This window comes from Ascochyta rabiei, chromosome 3 (genome assembly GCF_004011695.2).
Source record: "Ascochyta rabiei chromosome 3, complete sequence".
NCBI classification, from domain to species: domain Eukaryota; kingdom Fungi; phylum Ascomycota; class Dothideomycetes; order Pleosporales; family Didymellaceae; genus Ascochyta; species Ascochyta rabiei.
Window position 1 is genome coordinate 2,192,172 of NC_082407.1, and position 19,636 is coordinate 2,211,807.

A 19,636-nucleotide genomic window follows, 5' to 3' on the forward strand; every position below is an offset into this window, starting at 1 on the left:
AGGATGTGCATGCGAGGTGCAAGCCGTGCGCTCCGCCAAGGCGATGAATAGGCGAAGGCAAAGGCGGAGGTGGAGAGAGAAGTGGAAGTGCAGGTAAATAGCAACGTCCTGTCGTTGCTCAGTGCCGAGATGGGTTTGTGCAAGACAGACGGACGGGCTGGACTGTCTGGCCAGAGTGTGACTTGCGATTAACATGAGTGATGAACGAAGAGCCAACCAACGCTGCATGTCATGATTCGAGACTCGGAACCTATTGTTCTTTCGTGTGCATTCATTTTACACGAGACGTTGAGGGTATTTCAAGTCCTGCAAGGGGCACTGTGCTTTTCCTACTACAATAACAACACGATGCGGATCATACAGTTAAGAGTACAATTCATCATCATCTCCAGCATTGCCGAATCCTCCTTCTGCAATATCAATGCTGCTCTTGCTTGCGTGGCTGGTTGTAGGAGCTTTGCCCTTGCCCTTACTGCTCCCACTTGTGTCGTTACCATTCCCGTTCAGATCGATATTTTCAGTGCGAATGACCATATCATCTGCCTCATTGGGTGGCGCGGCCGCTTTTCCTTTGCCCTTGCTGCTGGCCGAAGGGGCGGCCGTTGCGCTTCCATTTGTGATGGTTGGCTGTTTCTTCTTCTCGTCTGGCTTTCCTGCACCTTCAAATGTCCTGCGCACTCTATCGTAGTGACGAAGTTCGTCTGCACTGACACTGGGCACCAGCTCTCTATGCGCATCCATAAAGTCCTGCTCAGTGACCATGACGGCCGTGTCTTCCTCGGTGGCCAGGTGGTCGAAAAAGTATGCGATCGTGATGTGTGGGCTGTGCGTCTTGTTGTACTCTGCAACCTTCTCGTCGACAGCGCGCGCTTGCCGCGTGATGGCTTTGAGCATAGCATCGGAACAGAGCGCGTACATGTCAGCACCCGTGTAAGTGAATGGCAGGCCTTGCGAGACGCGCGCAAGAGACAGATCAGGGTGAAGGGTGAACCTGTACGGTTATTAATTAAGCGGAAGTGAGCGGATAAGGGGTACTTACTTTCTGCTCAGCGCCTCCAGGATGGTTTGCTGTTTCTCATGCGTGTCACTGACCCCCAAGTACAGCATCTTATCGAAGCGCCCCGGACGCAGGAGAGCTTGGTCAAGCAGATCTGGACGATTCGTTGCGCCAATGACAAACACGCCTTCGCCTCCATCGCTCATACCATCGAGCTCAGCAAGCAGCTGACTCACAATGCGATCCATGACACCGCCGCTGTCACCCTGGTTGCCACGCTTCGGTGCCACCGAGTCCAGTTCGTCAAAGAACACAACGCAGGGCCTGGCATCGCGAGCACGCTGGAAGACACGCCGGACGTTGGCCTCCGACTCACCAATGTACATGTTCAGCAGCTCCGGACCCTTGACGCTGAAGAAGTTGAGTGAAAACTCGGTAGCGATGGCCTTTGCAAGAAGTGTTTTTCCGGTGCCTGGAGGTCCATAGAAGAGGATACCGCTGCGCTTCTTCATGCCCTTGGCGAAAAGCTCAGGGCGAGAGAGCGGTAGTTGAATCGTCTCCATGACTGCGTCTTTGACGTGGGACAAGCCGCCGACGTCTGACCAGCCGACATTCGGGATCTTGGGCGCACCAATCGCGTCAGCGAAGTTCTTCCTAGCGGCGTCGACAGCGGTATCGAGGTCGGCTTTTGTGATGCTATTGCTAAAGTGGCCGCCGGCGAGTTCAATGTCTCTGGTAGTTACCGCTTCTGCTAATGACGAGGCCTTGCTTGCTGCTGCTGCAAGCTCTTCTATGCGGGTGCGCTTCGAAACAAGGGCTCTATCAACCACATCAACGAGGTCTCCAGCCACCAAGGCAGCGGTTTTGACAGCAACGTTGCCAAGATCAACTTCTGGAGACAGTCGAATACCGGCATCATCGATGATACTACGCAGGATGCCTTGTCTTTCGCCTTCGTCGGGTGCAGTCATTTCCAACTCGTGGGTGAACAGACCTCGTATGCCCTCGGGTACCTTGTCGATCTCCGTCGTTGTGGCAATCAGCACTCTGGAGTCAGCCAAGATCTCCTTGAGTGCCGCGTTCATGCGGTCAGCGGTCAGGGCGTCGACATGTTTGATGAGCAGCGCAGTGAATTCCGCTCCGCAAGTCAGACCTCGCTCAGCCCTAGCCTTAAGGAAGCCCTCGGTCTTGACGTCGCCTCCCCCTGCACCCCCTTCAGTGACGATGTCGAAAGCATCAATAGCAAACGTGTGAAGACCCAAGTCTTCGCAGGCCTTGGTAGATATAGCAGCCTTGCCAATGCCTCGTTGAGTTGATGTGATGAGAATTGCTACCGGAGGCAGCCCCAGATGAATGGCTCTCGGGCTGGTGGCCACGGACATCAACTCCCGCAACCGTCGACGAAGGGGCGAAATGTACGGCTTAGGAAGTTCACCCATCGCCATCACTTTCTGAGACGCAGCGACCGGCGCTCGCTTCGCGCCGAGGTAGTATTGCCAGGCATTGTCGATGGTTGCAGGTGTCTTGCCCTGTTCGCTGCCGTTCATCTCCATTTTCGTGCTCGCAGCATCGACTGTGGCCGCACCACCCCAAATGTCCGGTTCTTCACCTTCACGGGGTTGGGATGTCTTGGAGGAGACATTGCCGATTTTGAACCAGGCTACGACTTTCGGGTTTGAGCTCTCGACCGCGGTATCCTCGTTGGGAGTTTTTCTTGCGTTGGACAACAGCTCGTCACTCCCAACATCGTCTTCGGTGGAGGTCTGGAAGACAGCCCGCCCAAGTGATTCGTCGATGGAGACACCAATCAGATCGCCTGTTTTGACAACACGTCTCTTCTGCTCAAAGTGTTCCTTCAGAGCAGCGAACAAGCTTGGCTGGAGCAGGCGATCGGAAGATAGGGGCGTTGATACTTTGAGCAGAGTAACCTCTCTCGCAGACGGTGGTAGTGATGAGCTCGTCAGACGAGGCTTCTGCAGAGCTGTCCGCGGTAGACCGGGCATGTGTGGTGCGACTAGTGGTGTGATTCGAAGATGCGAGGGGCTTCCCAGATTCGCCAACAGAATGGGGGAGAGGTATGCTGGTAGTGAGGTACTCGCTGGGCCCGAAAAGCTCGATATGCTCATCCTGCGCTCGCCACCTTCAGACTTGTGTACTGGGTATCTGGCCACCTTCTTCGTCATGTTGTCGGGTAGGCCGTAGACTCTGACTGGGCGCCAATTCGAGTTCTCTTCCTCTTGAGCAGCTCCCAATGAGCCAAGCCCCCAAAGGGGATGGCCCGAGGGCTCTTCCGAGGCTTCGAGCTTGACCCAATCGCCAGAGAAACATCCGACTTTGACAAGTGTGTTTGTATCGACAAACACACGGGCTTCTTCATCGTCTTCGCTGCCAGGTCTTGGATGCACGAGCTCGTCGGAGATGCTCTGCAGCAGTCCGTGGGCCTTGAAGACCTTGCTCTTGGACGAAGGCGCTCCTCGCACGGTGCTGGTCGCGGTGAAGCTAGAGAAGACCGAGCCTGGCGTTGCCATGCCATTTGTGCGGTAGTTGCCTGGGCGGGGCGTGGCGGAGGTGAACGACGAGAGCACGCCTGAAGAGTGTGGCGGCAGCATGGGCGCACTCAAAGATATGATGTCGTCAGATTCGTCCGACAAATCACCGGCATCTGAGCCCGAGAAATCCGAATCTAGGCTAGGCGTGGATTCTTCGTCTGGGGGGCTAGCATTGCGCGAATCGCCGCGCTCATCGGCGGTGTAGAAGGCGTCATTGGAGGTGTCTTCTGCTTCGCTGTCATCGTCGAAGGTGTTCGAGATGGGCGCTTGTCTTACGGGGGGTGGAAGCACGGTCCTGGAGCTGCGGTGGGACTGCAGCACGACGATGCGCGTACTCGGCAGCAGAAGGCCTTGCGACACAGGCTCACAGGCGGTGATCTTGGCTGGCGGGGGCGGGACGTGGGTGATGGGATGCGCAGGCAGGGGCAAGGGCAGCAGGTCGCCGGTGTGCAGCACGGTTGGCGAGTGCAGAGCCTCTCGCACAGCCGCCTTCCACGCATTCTCCTGGACCGCGCCGTCTATCCCATGCGCCGTCTTGGCCTGGCCATTGACGTCGAGATGGCGGTTCTTGGGCCCCTTTGCTGCGCCGGCGCCGTTGGAGGGGCTCACGAAGCCTCCGCCGAACTTGGCATGCACTTGGTCCAGCTTGCGCAGGGCTTCCGTGTCCAGGTTCACATAGACGGTGTCCAGGCCGACGGGCACGACGTCGTGCATGCGGACTTGGATGGGCGCGTCTCTCCGCTGTGTCTTGTTCGGGGCCAGCGTGTGGAGAAGCTGGGAGAAGGAGTGGAGGGCGAGGGCGGAGGTGGGAATCTGCAGCGACGCATGCGGGCGGGCAGCAGATGGATCGCTCTTCTCCGCGCTTCGCACCGGGAGAATCGTCCAGGGGATGGTCTGGGAAGCAACGACGGAGCTTGGAAGCCATGGGGTAATCGCGACATGGCGGGGGGTGTCCGCGCCTGCTACTATCAGCCTGGATGCTTGGACGCGTGGATGCGTGGATGCTTGGATGCTTGGACGCGTGGATGCTTGTCTACACCACGGGACATACCGTCGTGCTTCGCCCCCGGGAACAGATCGTCGAACAGGTCGTCGGACAGGACGCCCACCTCGCCCTTCAAGCGCTCGTCGAGCAGCAGACGCGCCGAAGTCGGTGGGCGGTCGAGTCTTCTTCTCCGCCTCCGCTTGCGCGGGTTCACCGGATGCAGTCCATTCGGCGCTTCCATCTCTTGCATTCGTCAATCCACGGCCGGCGCTGCAGTGTGGAGGAGCAAGGAGGGAGGCTCTGCGGTAGCGGATGGGTAGGCGCATGCACTCGTCGGTCGGCGCCAAGCTCCCTGTGTACCTCGGCAGCTGCTCGAATGCCCGTCTGCTGCTGGCTGCTGGCCGATCGGACGCCTGCACGTGCACGCTTGTACGCTTGATCCCCCCGCGTCTGTACAACCACCGAGTCCGACGATGGGAAAGAGAAGCAGTTGTCTCCGCGGACCAAGTCCCTGCAGTCGTGAGGAGACGCTCACCGATGCCTGATGGGTCGATTACCGTGTGTGGCCCGCTTTTCGACTTGCCCGGTTGCGGCTCCCACCTCTTCACGACACGGGCATCGACATGTGAAGTGCGAAGCAAGTAGACAATTCAGAAAACTTGCATTGGAGTAGCAAACACGGCATCTCCCAACACAAGCATGCAGGAACCAGAACCCCTTTTGCGAGGATATCGAACGCCACCCAACACCCTGATATGCATCTTCATCGCTCCCCGTCACCGCATGCCCCTACTTCCTGCTCGACTTGGCCTTCTTGTGCTTCTTTTCGCTCTTCTCTCGGCCCTTCTCAGCCTCCTTGTAAGCTTCAGCCACGGCTTCACCAGCCTTCCTCTTCTTCTCACCCGTCTTGACAGCCACGGTCAAGTTGTCGACACGGCCGCCCTTGGCCGCTTTGGCGACCGAGCGCTCAGCATCTTCCCACTCGTCTGCTCCAGCGCCGATCTCGTACCTGAAAGACAGTCAGTAACGCACACGTCACAGTGCAAACATCTCAACGCACCTGTGCAGAGGCAGCGCGTCAATAAGCGCCTTTGCCCTCTCACGCTCTTCCTCATCTGCGAGGAACTCATCCCCACCTTCCTGCAGTTCTTCCTCCAGACTCTTCTCCAGAGGCTTGAAGCGCGGGTCCGCCACAGCCTCGGGCGCGTCGCCATCTTCAACCTCCATAGCCTCCGGCAGCTCCTGCCTCACGGCGCCCTCGAGGATCCCACGGAACGCCGTCGCTACTTTGCGGACGACCTTGACGAACATGGCCATCAGTTGGGAAGAAGAGAGGTTGAGTTCCTTCTCAACTTCACTGAATTCTTTGCGTTGGAGACCGATGGCCAGGAGGAGCGCGACTTGCACTCCGCTCATCTTGACGTGCGACTTGAGACGCCCTGTGAAGTAGAGCGTTGCAATGGACGGCAGCATGTCGAGAATGACGTGGTAGTCGAGCATGTTGTTTGCGTACGAGTCCAGTCTCTTCAAGTCGAAGGGGCTGAATAGGGCGTCCAGCTCTGCCTTTGTGATCGGCGTCGCTTGCAGTTCAACGTCGAGCTTTGCGCCGAGAGACGCAGACTCTTCAATGGAGAGCGAGGTAACCGAGGGGAAGGACCGGAACTGGTAGGACAGCAGAGAAAGGAAGCGCTTCTGGAAATCCTTAGCAAAAGCCGCGACCCATGACCCGTCCGAGGACGTGGTTTCCAGTGAGCGCAGCATGATGCATGTGTGTTCCCCAGTCAGATCGTTGGGGGTCTGCCTCAAGTAAACGGGGACGAAGGACTGGCGCTTCCAGAACTTGTGCAGTTGGCTCGTCAGCCCATAGCTTACGCCTACGTAGTCAAGCTTGGGGGAAGCGAGTTCGGACAAGCGGGCAAAGAGAGGCGGCATCTCAGACGCTTCGCGGACTTTGATAGTGTCTGTTTGAAGGCTGGCAGATTCTAGCTCGGACTCTGAGACACGCTTCATCGTCTCTACCTCGCTGGGCGCAGACTCCGACAGCGAAGCGAGCTTGCCGTCGTAGAAGTCTACCAGAAGGGACAGAGCACGCGAGCCGTAGCCCATGTTTACATAGTCCGGGTTCGTGGCTATGCGGACAACGCGCGCACCAGAGAGAGAGGCAAAGTTCTCGTCCTGGAATTGTTGGGAAACGATCCAGGGAATGAGGTCGCCGCCTGCTCTTTGTCCGCGCGACAGACTGCTAAGAACACTTTCCCTGCTGATTTGACCTTCGAGTGCTACCTGGATGACGCAGAGAGGCTCGGGGAGCTTGTTGTCCTCTGCGGGAGCAGTGAGGACGAAGAGCTGATGGGCGGGGGCGTCCGACATGAGCTGAAGATCGTTGGGCGTGTTTTTGTAGTGGCTGGCGACGTAAAGCGCCATCATCTTCTGCAGGAACTTCTCGGCCGCTGGGTTGTAGGAGAAAAGGGTATCCCGGTTGACGTGGAGCAGCTGGCACTCATCAGGATGCGGGCATCCCTGAGTTCCCAGCTTCGATCGCGGCAGAGTAGCATCAAGGCAGAGGAGGTCGTTCATCCATCGCTCTACAGAATCGCCCTGAGCATAACGAATGGGTTCCGAGAGTGTGATTTCGCGCAGAGAGCGACCAGCCATCGAAGGCTCCGTCCCGTCCTTGCTCTCCTTGCCTGTCGCTCGGTCGACTACGGTTGATGTGCCAGTGGTCTTGCGTCCTCTTGACTGCTCACGAAGCTGGTTGATGAGCTTGAGCGAGAGCGAGCGGCCGGTACCCTCGTAACCGTTGATAGTTGAGGCCATGAACACCAAGTAGGGCCCCATCAGCTTGCGCACTAGCGGCAGAGGAATAGCTGCTGCCTCATCGATGACCAACAGCTCAGCCTGACCCAGCTGGTTCGCGTCTTGCGGCTGAATGTACTGGATTGTTTGCCTGTGCTGTCGGTGCACGTTGACGCGAACGATTGCCTTGTTGAACTCCGCATGTGTCGACTGCAGGATGTTGTAGTCCTGGTGTTCCATGTATCCCAGCGCGTCGAAGCCCTTGAACACGAACTCGAACAGTGTCTTCAGGTTTTCGGGACTTGGCGACGTGATGAAGATGTTGCTGTATCCGTGTGCAATCGCCGCTGCGATCGCCACACCCAACGCCGCAGACTTTCCGCGACCACGCGCTGCCGTCAAAGTCACGGTGCTCTGCAGCGTCTTCTCTGCGATCGCATCCACAAACGTGAGGAGCGCCTTTGCTTGGTCCACTGTCTTGGCCAGCTTCACAAGGTCGCCTACAGGTGGCGTATCTGCCAGCGATTCCTTGATCTCTTCCAGCTCCTTCGCCTTCGGTGTCTTGCCCTCAAGCTCTGGGTCCGGTGGCGCTAGCTGCTTAACGTGCTTCCCGCCTGAAATAGGCAGCACGTTCAGCTCGTCGTCCACCACCAAGCAGCTGTCGCATTTTCCGAGTGAGAGAAGGAATCGTTCGTTAAATCGTGCGACGACGTCGCTGTGCGCTTCGGTTCGGTACCGCGAGTGTATGTCCATGGACATTGTGTAGAGCTGCTTCAAGCTGTTCATGCCCTTCAGCAGCAGGATCACCAGTCCTCCTCCCTCAACCGTCTCGATTGTGCGCGCGAGCAAGTTCGGTGTGAGTGCTTCGAAGTCCTGCAGGATGCACATGCCGTATGTGTTACCCAGAATCTTCTCGGTCTCCTTGTAGTAGACATAGCGGATGTTCTGTGTCGAGACAAACAGTTCGAACGGGTCTTCGGTATCGATGTCGCGGATGCCGCGCTTGAGCTCGCTCTTGATCTTCTTCTCGCGCTTCTTGCGGTGACTCGAGAACCCTAGCAATTTGTTCTTGTACGCCCAGAGGACCGACTTGTTCAGCTTCACGTCGACGTTTAGCAGGATATGGTAGAGGTTGACGATGACATCCTTCTGGCGGTCACCGACGACTACGAAAAAGCTTCGTTTCTTCTCCTGCGTACTGTGAGCCTCGATTTAGCTGTTGTGGTTGTTCGATGCATGCGTACCTGAGCACCGTTGCGGATCAAAGCCGGAATACGGGAGTCGCTGGAGCTTAGTGAGCATCTGAACAGGCTGCAGGTGGTGCATGTTCACGTACATGGCTTTCTTCGGCATCTTGACAGCTCCGCAGGCGTCCCCACCTCTTCACTACAATATCGTTGGGTTGGAGCGTCACACGTTTCTCCGTAGTGTGAAACTGATCGCGGAGGTTATCTGAAGCTGTTGCGATGCTTTCAGCTACTCAGACCTCCAGGTGCGTGGGATATGCGCTCGGTGGCTGCAAGAGTTGCGGATCGTACAGCCGGAGTTTTCGAAATTTCGAAGTCCAGTCGGGCAGAATTCGGCGCGTCTCTGTCACCGCCATCAACATACCGCATCGGGTAAGTTTGACACATCCATCGATAACGTGGCAAGACGGCTGGCTTCGAAGTTCAAGGATGAGAGCTCACTTCACAGAGGTTGAGAGCCATCAACACTTGCTAGCAAAGCTGTAAAACAAAGGAGCGAGACTCCTTGAGGCTTCCAATGCATCTGAGCTACAACAACAAACAACGACTGTACTATTATGCCAAACTAATTATAATATTACGCTGTATCAAAATCTATAGTCTAAGGATCCTCACCAAGGAGACATGAGGGTACAATGTGTGTGCTTGGGAAACGCTAAGCTCAAATGCAGATTTTCGCCAGCAAACATAACCTCACACCTACTCATCTCTTGCGTCCGACGCTTTGACGGTCTTCAAAGCTTCGTACCCCTTCCCATCGCCACCTCCGATCTGTGCTGAGCCCTTGACCTGCTCGGCACCTTTCTCACTCCACTCCCCAGCTGTGGCGTCTACTTTCCTTGTCGCGTCCTCCCTCAGCTTATCGCTGCGTTGATAGAAGTCTTGAACATCCTCACATCCCCTCGGTGTGCGGCATAACTTCCTAGCTTCTTCAGGAGCTGTTTTCCACAGCACCTCTCTGATCTCTTTCCCGACCTTTTCAATAGCATCCATGGCCCAAATAACATCCAGATGTTCGTAGCCCTCGATCACTTTGGAATGAACAACGTCCACGAACGGTTCACGGTTGCGCTCAAAGCGGCGCAGAAGGCGGCGACCATCAACGAGGTCATCTGCGCCACATACCCAGAGAGCGAAGGGTGGTGTGTGCGGGCCATACCAAGCAAAACGGGCGCGGCTGCCGTCCCGCCTGCGTGAGCTGCGGTTCTTCTCATCGAGCGCGCTGTCACCTGGCTGCGAGTCGTCTGTCCCTTCTTCATCCGAGTTGTCTCTTGAGCGTGATCTGGATCTGTCCTCTTCTTCGTCTTCCTTTTCTTCGATCATCTTCTCTTCTCGGGTAGATAGGATACACTTATGCTTTGCAAAACACTCGCGTCCAAGCCACCACCTCATACTTTCGGCACTGACGTAGACAGGCGAGAACTGGAACAAGCGGTCTCGGAGATCTTGATCCCAACGATCGTCTGTCCAATTGAAGAGGAAAGAGAACACACGATAGCCCATGGCGCCATACAACTTACCCGGGAGCAGGGAGTGCATGGTCATCATGAAGGGTATAAAGGCCTGTATACCGAAGACAACTCGAAACATGGCAGGCGAAATGACCTGCATGAACTTGAAGTAGGCCTTCTGAATCAATGGACCCGCGTATGCAGCTGGTGCGAGGGCACAAAATACGGAGATCTTGTCGCCAATCTCTGGCCGCTGTTCCTTAGCCATGGCAACGAGGCTTTGCGTGGTGCCCTGACTGTGCGCAATAAGACCAAGCTTCTCAAAGCCAGTCTCGGAGAGGACGCGTGAGATGAGCGCGGGCAAATCCATAACGCCCATTTGTCGGATGTTCCAAGCCCACATTCTCGGATCGCTATAGTCGAGCAGTTTGTGTCGGGGATTGAAGCCGCACCTATTGTTACCGAGCCAGACATCGTAACCGCTCTTCGCAAGGAAGAATGCGAGACTGTCATCATCGTTCGTGCAATAAGCTCCAGCTGACTGCAGGAGCCCATGAATCATCAAGATTGGATACTTCTTGTTGCCCGGTGGATACTGCAATCCGGGCACGCCGGTACATGAGGTACTCCGTCTGAAAACATCGGGTGCGTGCGACGCTCGTTCGGACTCATCAGTACGTTCGTAGTCGCGCGGGTTGTAGAGATGCCAGAGGTCGATGATGAAGCCATCCTCAGTCTGCACCTCGAAGATCTCACAATCCAACCCAACTCGGCGCGCGTAATAACGCACATCGCACTTCAGCTCATCTGGACCACCTTCCAAAGGCACAAATTCGTCGCCTTCTGTGCCTTCCTCATTGCCATCCGCTGATTTTACAGTCTCTTTTACGTGTTGCTTCTTCCATGCCACTTCAGCAGCTCTTCGTGTCTTTTTCCGTCTTTCCTCTTCTTCGAAAAATGGTCGACGCTTGTCTGGGTTCTGTCCTTTCAATCTGATCCAGATGTGTCTTGCAGCCATAGGAATGGAAGTAAAGGCTGCGCCTAGTATGATAACCAACAGAAAGCAGAAAGAGAGGATGGCGGCCGAAACGCGTAATTGGAAGCAATGGAGCTTTCTCAATGTGCTTGGTGGACCGTACACAGGCACAGGGGGAAACATTGGATTCGTCTTGGATGGAGCTTGGGACTCGCCAAGAGGGGCATCGGTTCCCTTCTTTTGGTTCTTTTCATTGCGTTTACCAGGCTGTACTCCATGAATAGTTCCGTCTCTTGATTCGCGAAATCCACCCGAAACTGGTTCTCTTTCTGCAGGGTCGCGGTCTTCGAGGATATCCTTGAGCCTATTTAGTTTCGTAGCTTCTTCGATGGGTACTGACGGCAGCCGGCTGCCATCTGCTGTCTGAATAACTGGATCTTGTGCAGTGATGAATCGAGCCTCGACAGCCAGAGTTGAGCCAGATGTGTCGTCTTCCTGGCTCGACGAATACTGGCCGAGGCGCTCAGCTTGCTTCGAAAACTCGACAGCTGCCTGTGCCTTGGACTTTGTCTTATTACTCGCTTCGTGCACCTTGCGCCTGATGGTCGTCATGGAGGCCATCTATCTTCGAGATAGCAGGTTTAGTGTAACGACGGTCTGTGGAGAAGCGTCTGCAGGTGGAGCAGACACGAGGCTGACGGGTTGGAAAAAATGTGGGCACACTGCCAGTTGACCCGCATTGCACTCCTGAACAAGAAGTCAGGAGTGTGTGAATAAAGAGAAGACCCAGACATTATGACGGATATGCGAATCGCGAAATTGGCGCGTGTGGCCGATAATCTTGAAGATCTTGCGACGGCCGCGAAATCGCCAGTGACATCAGCAGTCTTGCAAATCCCGCGGACAACGTGCATTGGCAACGAATCAACATCAGTCGTTGTCGCGTTTGTGCATCTCAACGACAGTTCTGAGGATTACTGATGCAGGGATGGTGCGTTATTGTCAGTGGCTTGCAGACTGGTTCGAGGAATGCTCTTGGGTTGGCATGTGATTGATGAGTCTCTCGACTCATGCATGCATGCATGCATGCACCTGGTACTCAAGCCTGAAGACTTGCGCGCTGAAGCCTGTGTCAATGCATTTACTCTGTTATAGCATCGACGATTCTCAAATCACTATATAATGCAACTCTACCATTTCGAGAAATGCATCATGCCTCCTTTTGTAGGTGGTTGTATAATTGTGTCATTTTGACATTGTCACTCATGTTAACGAGCATTCAAAAGTGTACGCGCAGACCTTGGCAGGACTAGGTCAGCCCACTGTATGAATGTAGTAAGTGCTTGTGTCCTCAGAAAACACCGCCAAAAGTCTTTTGTCGGTTCTGATCAAAGTTGCTATCCATACGTGTCGGCACTGATAAGCTCAACGCCTGAGCGGGACGTTGAGAGACTCTCTCGTTTTCACCGCAGGAAGGCGCCATTGCATGCTGAACCTGCAAAGCATAGATGTGAAAGAACAGGTATTGTAACAGTCGCTTGTGGCGAGTGGATATATTGTTCAAAATTGACCGTGGCGCCTGCCCAATGCATAGATATCTTGACACACCAATATACAATCGTTCTTCCTCCTCTCAAGCCCGCACTCACTTCCGTGCATCGAGAGCTTGCTGGACGGCTGCGGTTGTACCAGCGGGTTGCTGCGATCGTACGATGGGCTCGTCGGGAACAATAACGTCTTCAAACTCGTCCTGAGAGATGGCGTTGATGGTGTATGTGTCTGCCAGGTGTAAGCACATGTATTTCGCAGAAGCATCTGCAGACATACAGATTCCAATGACGAGCGAGCAGATAGCGAAACCGGTGATAGTGTTCTTCAGCAGGTATGGCGCACGAGCACGCAGCAACGCCGGTGAGGCGCGCATGCGGGCATCATAGTAAGTCGACTGGAAAGGTTTGCTGCAGTCGTCAGCGACGTTGTACACTTCGAGAGGAGCTGTACTCACTATCCCATGGTGGCGTGCTGAGCCTCGTCGGTCTTGCGGGCAAAGATGATGGTTCGCCGCGGTGGTGAGAGACCAAAGACTTGGCATGAGCGTCGTTCGTTGTTGCCCTGCAGCGCATGTGCAGCTTCCCTCGACTCCCCGTTACCCCAGTAGACAACACCACCGACGCACGCGCCCACTCCTTTCACCACGCTCTTTCTGCTTCTTAACCTCTAGCTTTGCGGGGAATGAAGGGACAGGATTCAGCAGGCTCTGGGCTCTGTCGCGCAATAGTTTGACTGCGTTGTGCGCGTGAACAAGCGTCATCACTGTTACGCGCGACCTCACCCAAGGAAACAAACCCCGTCTCTTGTGCACTGCGTTCTTCATCGCCACCATGAGCCCAATCCAGCAGCTGCAGTCCGCCCGGGCGCTCGCCCTGGGCGACGGTAGATACTATCCTACCATTATACCGGGCGTGCTGCCCATCATAAGCTTCAGTGCAGACCAGAGCCTCGAGATTCAACGATGGGGCGCTGATTTCCTGGCTGAGGCCTTCGCATCACCAGCATGGCCATCAGACGTGAAGGAAAACAGTGCGCCGTCAGTCCTGGCGACGCTGAATGATTTCCTGGACAACGTTGACGACAAGAGCGTCATCAAGAGCTCCGTGCAAGCGGCTGCCAGCGTGTACCCGCTTGTCTACAGACATACGTGAGTGGAATCCCCTTGAGTCTCAGATAGCCTTCTCCTCCATCATGAGTGCAACGTGCGCTGTACGCTCACCCTCGCATGCCCCTACACGCTTGATTGCGCTTTTATCGAACCCTGTCTCATACTTGAACGTGCACCAGTGTCCACAACGCCAACGATGCCCAATATTGGGAGCTCATGTCAGCTATCAAAACAAACATTTTACGACGAATGGACACAGCCCCGCCGGGCGTGCGCGTGTGCTGTGTCAAGTTCCTACAACAGGTCATCTTAGTACAGACACCTGGCGTCGTCGATCCAAGGGTGAATAATCCCACCCCTCAAGACACTACGCACTCTCACACATCACAGCGACCTGATCACAGCGATATCTCCCTCGCTCTCGTACCCCGCGATCATCCTCTCATATCATACGTGAGCCTCGAGGCAGAAGGGCATGGACTGCTCGACCGATTGTTGGATATCATACATGGCGATCACAGGTCAGATAGATCCCATCAGGATCGTAGCATGAATCTGACGTGAAACAGCGATGGTCTGCTTGTCACAGCAACGCTCAACACACTGGGTGTGCTGATGCAACGAAGACCGATTGCTGCCAACAAGATACTGACCAGCATCTTGAACTTCAATCCTTTGAAGCTTGCCCGTTCTCCATTGACACCTAAGAACAAGGTCATTATGAAGTCGATCGAGCGCACAACAAGATCGCTTTTGATGAATATCATGAAGAGGTATGTTGAGGTTCACTGCTTGAGTGTATGAGACAGTAGACGCTCACAATCCATAGGGATCCGCAGAATCCTATCAACGGGCGCATACAGCAGTTTCTAGAACGCATGCACCGTACGCGCGTCGAAATGATTGACGAGGTTAACCGCAAACGACCTGCTCCTAGTGAGCCAACTGATGGCCTTGACCAAGCCAAGAGGCAGCGAGTAGCCGCGGGTGCTCCTACTGCCGTCACTCAAGATGCCATGCCTGTTGCACCACCGCTACCACCAGGCCCAGTGAGCTGGCGCCAATTGTTTACACTGAACCCTGAAGGCAGTACGGTTAATTTTGACGTGCAAGCCTTCCGAGACCCAGAGCAGCTGGTGAGGATACTCGTGCCAGTGCTACAATCAGTGGACCAGGTCAAGCTGGGCCATGCTATGAACGTACGTGACCCTACCTGCTTGGCCACGCCAACCGCTGTTGTGCCCTGACTGTCCTTCAAACGTTCATGACGTGGATCATCACGCTCTCACGTGTTGGTCCGACTTTCGCAAACTACCGTGACCAGCGGCACACAAGCAGCTTTTTCATGATAATAGCTAACAAAACTCAGATCGTTCGCTCTCGGTATCTAAATCTCTGTCAAGCTATGCCTCGTGGCGGCGCCGCACAACCCACAGCTTCTGCAGCCGAAGACGAAGAAGAATATGAACCTGATTTCGAGCCCGAAGATATGGAACAGATTAACAACAAACTAGACGGTCTTCCACCGACTGATCTGGCGTTTCAAGCAGGCCCATCTACATCGTTAGCGCCGTACAAGCTCCCCGAAGCGCCTCCGTTGTCAGAGCAAGAAGTCCAGAGATACGGTGCTATGACAGTACATCGAGCTTTCAGCATGCTCAGTGGCGTCGATGATAGCCAGAAGAGCAAGGTCACCAAAGGTGGTTTCAACAGACTAGCAGCAAGCGACTACGGCCGTGACGCATGGGTTACAATCCTCTCACGACTAGCCACAAGAGCCAGCGCCGGTCTCAATGACCCCCAGGAAGGCATCAAAGACGAGTACGACGTCCGCAATAATAAAGGAAGCCTCAATATCAGCGATACCGTCCGGGACGGCATGTACAACTACATCATCTCCGACTGGAAAAAGCGCATCGATGTTGCTACCCTCTGGCTGAATGAAGAATGGTACAACGACACGGTGCTCGCCCAGTCGAAGGACATCCACACTAACGGTACCGCGAACGGAGACACGTTCACCTCTGTTCTCAATTCACCAAATGGCAACTACCAACGCTGCGCACTCCGTCTTTTCGACGGCATATTGCCATACGTCGAGCACACAGACAAGATCATCCTGCGCTTTCTATCCGAGGTGCCTGCGCTCAACTACGAAATCCTGGTTCGATTGAAGAAGATGGCTGAGGATCCGGAACGCATCGATCTAGCGTGCAGTGCGCTGCATTATCTCTACATGTTCAGACCACCTGTAAGGGATATCGTCGTCAATGTTCTCACAGAGGTCTATCAAACGAACGATCGCGCGAGGCCAAGCGCGAGAAAATTGCTTGCCAGGTGGAAACCAGAAGTCTTGGGAGAAGAAGCGCAGCCGACTGTCAAGCCAGAGGAGGGTCAGATTGCGAATGGACCATTAGAGGTCAAAGCTGCCTCATAAGATATGATGCCCTGCGTTGGACAACGCGGACAAACGAAGAGATGGATACGAGATCACTTTCAATATATGTATACCCCAAAGTATTGCATCGAAACAAGGGAAGTTGTGTTATGTTAAGGTACGGTGGGTGCACAGGCGGCGGTCCTATGCGGTATCTAAGCGCCTCCATGTTCAGAACAATCGTACAAAACTTGCTCGCAACCGCCAGTGAAGGTTTCGTGCTAGTCTAGCATAGTGTAGCGACAGAGTGTGACTGAGGCATCCAAGCGACGAATCGCAGGATGACTAGAAGCTGAGAGGCCTCCTCAGCTGACTTCGCGCAATTTACGCGCAAGCCCAACGCGTCTGATCAGCTATGGGTGGGGCAGGTGGCGTTGCACTCGCATATGTGGAGTTCCACACGATGAAACCGAAGATATCCACAACCTAAGACGGAAAAACATGCGAGTTTATAGCCAAGACTTCTGTGTATGCTAGTCAAGTCCAGGCAACCATATTCCTTATGTTTAATAATTCTACATAATCCTCTTCCTCATATCAGCATTCTCATTGTTCCATCCCAAAAGACTACAGGTCAACATGTCAGACACCCAGGTACCAACCCAAACGTACAAAGCATCGTGCCATTGCGGCGCCTTCGCTTACAATGTAACAACCGCCTCGCTCGACAATGCAAGCACCGAGGTCGTACGCTGCAACTGCAGCATCTGCACGCGGAACGGCTATCTTCTCATCTACGTGCCCAATGACCAAGTTGAATTCACCTCGGGCAACTTCGAAGACCTCCAGGCACGTCTCTCTTCTCTTCCATCGCCTCTAAGTATCTGCATTGTCTAACCCCATCCAGTCTTATACTTTTGCCTCCCACAAGGTTGCGCATTACTTCTGCTCTACTTGCGGCAGCTCATGCATGGCGAGGAGCATCAGTCCGGGATTCTTCGACGGCATGAGCATTGTCAATGTCAGGTTGTTTGAGAGTGTGGAGCTGGAAAAGTTGAGGTTCAAGGAGATGGATGGGAGGAGTTATACGCCTGAGGCTGCGAAGGCTCGTGTTGCTGAGATTCAGAAGGGAAATTGAGAGCTGCACCAGAGAAGGAGGGTACACGCGAGCTGGGCTGACGGGCTCGCAGCAATTGTGACTGTTGCTGTCAGCATCCTGACTGCTTCAGAAGGCAAAAGAGTACATATTATGACTAAGCCGTTTAAAGTGTTTATGACTGCTTCTTCAAAGACCCTGCTATTGTCCTCTTCTTATCCAGAAGCAGCTGTGCTTACTCGTCTTTAAGGTTGAATCATTCCAACACTGGGAAGCAGTATACCACTATGTCATCACATACATCCACGGTTGATGTTAATCTTGTCGCTTTCGTTGGCGGCTCTAAGCCTTGCTATGTCTTTACTTCGTCCATTTCAGACCAAGCTTGTGCATCTCAACAGCGAGCTGGAGGGTATAGTCAATGCTCTCGCACTGGGTCTTTGCCTTATGTACGTTGTCGCCCCAGACATAGCTACTATGGGTCAGCATATTTCCATTCGTCCCTTCACTGCCTGTAAAAACTCACATTCCATGTCTCCTCACCAAGATCGCGTAAGAGTCCGGATATTTCTCCATAGCCTCTTCTAAGCTTTCCCTGAGGTCCTCCTCATGTGCAGTATTCTCAATGATCGGTATCCGCAGCTTATCGTAATATCCTAGATTACCCTGCTTGCCTCGTCCCTTTGGTATACCCTTGATCTGTTCAATCTCCTCGATTTCGAAACACGCGTCTTTTCCAAAGTCGCGTTCGACGAGGAGGGTTACAAGAACAGCCCACTGCGAGTGTGTGTGGATGCAACAGCCGGCGCCACGTTCAAACGCGGCCATGAAGAGAGGTGTGCAGGCGGAAGGCTTAAGTACCTAGACAAGGATTTAGCACATGCGTCTGGGCCTTGAAAAAGCACGGCGGCAGTGAAGGTAACTGTACCTGAGGCCTTCGAAGATACTCCTTGTTGTTGAAGTCCATCACAAACATGTCCGTTGGCTTCATAAGCTCTTTCTGCACACCACTCGGTGCGATATAGATCTTGTCCTCATGACGGATACTTGTACCTCCCCCTGTGCCTGTGACCTAGCCGTGTGTTCATGTCAGCATTCACATCAAACATAGTACGTCCACTTTCTCCCCAGATGGGCAAGCCATACCCATCCTAACGTATAAAAATGCGCGCACAGCGTACAGATGTGGTTCGCTGGGTGGTGCGGGTCGTCGGAGTGTATCAGCGCTTCAGCATCTTGAAGATCGGAACCCATTCTGAGGTTGTTGTGACTGTAATGTACTGAGTGTTCGAAAGTTTTTGTAAGATGACGCGATGCTGGTTGTAGCTTCCTTGACCCCACGTGGTCTGGGCTCTAGTGCGGGGTGGAGTTCTTAGTTCAGGCACATAATCACATGTATAGGGCTGAAGATGAACATAGCGCTGCTCAATTTCGAAGCTACATAGCACCCTGAGTATATCGAGTGAAAGCTTGGGTATCGTGAGACTCTTCCACCATCCGTACCATTACTGCACTCTCTTCAAATCAAATACACTTTTGCTGCGTAGCAATGGGTATCATCGTGTCTCGCCTGCGCCTGAAATGACCGTGGTCTCCTGTGCCAGAGGAGAAGGCTCATGCTTCTTTTCTTTGTCAAGGTGAAGTGCCTGTTTGATCTTGTCACCAAGCCCCTGGCGATCAGGAGATTTGCTATGTCCTCCATGCTTCTCCTTGTAGACGTTGCCCGCACCACCGCGCTGTTTCATCATTAGCCACGGGCTAGGTCGAGAAAGAAAACACAAGACGTACGCCTGTATGGAACTCATCCTGAGCATCACGGATCGCAAGTTCAGGAACGATGTCCGCGGAACGACGATGACCGTCAACGTCCTGTGGTCCAAGACGAGGCGATTTGCCTATGTTTCCAGCACCACCGCGACCAGTAGAGAACTCGTTGGCTGTGGATTCGCCTTGAGGTCCTTCGCGCGTAATAGCTCCGTCTGCGTAGACAGTGTCATCGCGACCGATGTTGCCAGCGCCTAGGTAAATTAGTCATTGAGGACGATCGGAAGGGCTGTCTTTTCGACTGTGGTCGTACCTCCACGCCCTGTAGAGTGTATTGGTGTAGTAGACATGTTGATCTTTGCTGGGAGGCAAGTCGCGACAAAAAAAAGAATACTCTGTTACAATCCTAGACGATGCAGTGTACTTGGGATGGAGCGAACAGGGAACCGGTATGGCCGCTACGTCTTATATTTGCTCTTTCGTTGCGCCGCGACACTCAAACAAATGACGCAACCGCATGCTGCGCGACTATAGGGTAGTACCAGCCGTTCAACGTGGGATGGAAGAAGTTTCCGAATTGAGAGAGGGCGCCATGGTCGTTAGCCTGTGCCAAAAACCAAATGAGCAATTGGGCCAAGGTAAAAACGGGCATGTGAGAAAGATGTATAGACACTTTCCTGATTTCGCCGGTGCAGTTGTGTAATGACGTGAGGTGATGATTTCCTTACCACAGATAAGA

The 19,636-nt window shown here is 54.0% G+C and overlaps 8 protein-coding genes across 8 annotated transcripts, besides 4 other annotated features; 2 read left to right on the forward strand and 6 right to left on the reverse strand.

Annotated features, from left to right (window-relative positions):
* Window positions 1–49: 49 nt before the first annotated feature.
* Window positions 50–88: a tandem repeat.
* Window positions 89–363: 275 nt separating this feature from the next.
* Window positions 364–4,772, reverse strand: EKO05_0002305 (peroxisomal assembly protein; the record flags this gene model as incomplete). The annotated part of the gene is made up of 3 exons (XM_038944108.2): window positions 364–991; window positions 1,040–4,505; window positions 4,598–4,772. 3 exons carry the CDS (start codon window positions 4,770–4,772, stop codon window positions 364–366), a joined length of 4,269 nt encoding a protein of 1,422 aa, XP_038792976.2.
* Window positions 4,521–4,575: a tandem repeat.
* A 548-nt stretch (window positions 4,773–5,320) lies between the features above and the next one.
* Window positions 5,321–8,680, reverse strand: EKO05_0002306 (N-acetyltransferase 10; the record flags this gene model as incomplete). Its single annotated transcript, XM_038944175.1, has 4 exons — window positions 5,321–5,540; window positions 5,592–8,518; window positions 8,572–8,611; window positions 8,664–8,680. 4 exons carry the CDS (start codon window positions 8,678–8,680, stop codon window positions 5,321–5,323), a joined length of 3,204 nt encoding a protein of 1,067 aa, XP_038792977.1.
* A 593-nt stretch (window positions 8,681–9,273) lies between these two features.
* Window positions 9,274–11,613, reverse strand: EKO05_0002307 (uncharacterized protein; the record flags this gene model as incomplete). The annotated part of the gene is made up of 1 exon (XM_038947478.2): window positions 9,274–11,613. The coding sequence occupies one exon, from the start codon at window positions 11,611–11,613 to the stop codon at window positions 9,274–9,276; it is 2,340 nt and encodes a 779-aa protein (XP_038792978.2).
* Window positions 9,862–9,907: a tandem repeat.
* A 457-nt stretch (window positions 11,614–12,070) lies between the features above and the next one.
* Window positions 12,071–12,092: a tandem repeat.
* A 554-nt stretch (window positions 12,093–12,646) lies between these two features.
* Window positions 12,647–13,014, reverse strand: EKO05_0002308 (uncharacterized protein; the record flags this gene model as incomplete). Its single annotated transcript, XM_038944083.2, has 3 exons — window positions 12,647–12,780; window positions 12,829–12,959; window positions 13,007–13,014. The coding sequence occupies 3 exons, from the start codon at window positions 13,012–13,014 to the stop codon at window positions 12,647–12,649; spliced, it is 273 nt and encodes a 90-aa protein (XP_038792979.2).
* A 368-nt stretch (window positions 13,015–13,382) lies between these two features.
* Window positions 13,383–16,097, forward strand: EKO05_0002309 (uncharacterized protein; the record flags this gene model as incomplete). The annotated part of the gene is made up of 5 exons (XM_038943984.1): window positions 13,383–13,699; window positions 13,840–14,181; window positions 14,230–14,433; window positions 14,490–14,859; window positions 15,030–16,097. The coding sequence occupies 5 exons, from the start codon at window positions 13,383–13,385 to the stop codon at window positions 16,095–16,097; spliced, it is 2,301 nt and encodes a 766-aa protein (XP_038792980.1).
* A 579-nt stretch (window positions 16,098–16,676) lies between these two features.
* On the forward strand, window positions 16,677–17,175 carry EKO05_0002310 (uncharacterized protein; the record flags this gene model as incomplete). The annotated part of the gene is made up of 2 exons (XM_059635882.1): window positions 16,677–16,886; window positions 16,945–17,175. 2 exons carry the CDS (start codon window positions 16,677–16,679, stop codon window positions 17,173–17,175), a joined length of 441 nt encoding a protein of 146 aa, XP_059491865.1.
* A 318-nt stretch (window positions 17,176–17,493) lies between these two features.
* EKO05_0002311 (Methylthioribulose 1-phosphate dehydratase) lies at window positions 17,494–18,387 on the reverse strand (the record flags this gene model as incomplete). The annotated part of the gene is made up of 4 exons (XM_038944142.1): window positions 17,494–17,605; window positions 17,660–17,994; window positions 18,062–18,205; window positions 18,280–18,387. The coding sequence occupies 4 exons, from the start codon at window positions 18,385–18,387 to the stop codon at window positions 17,494–17,496; spliced, it is 699 nt and encodes a 232-aa protein (XP_038792982.1).
* Window positions 18,388–18,689: 302 nt separating this feature from the next.
* On the reverse strand, window positions 18,690–19,247 carry EKO05_0002312 (uncharacterized protein; the record flags this gene model as incomplete). The annotated part of the gene is made up of 3 exons (XM_038944233.1): window positions 18,690–18,869; window positions 18,922–19,151; window positions 19,211–19,247. The coding sequence occupies 3 exons, from the start codon at window positions 19,245–19,247 to the stop codon at window positions 18,690–18,692; spliced, it is 447 nt and encodes a 148-aa protein (XP_038792983.1).
* Between the last annotated feature and the right edge of the window lie 389 nt (window positions 19,248–19,636).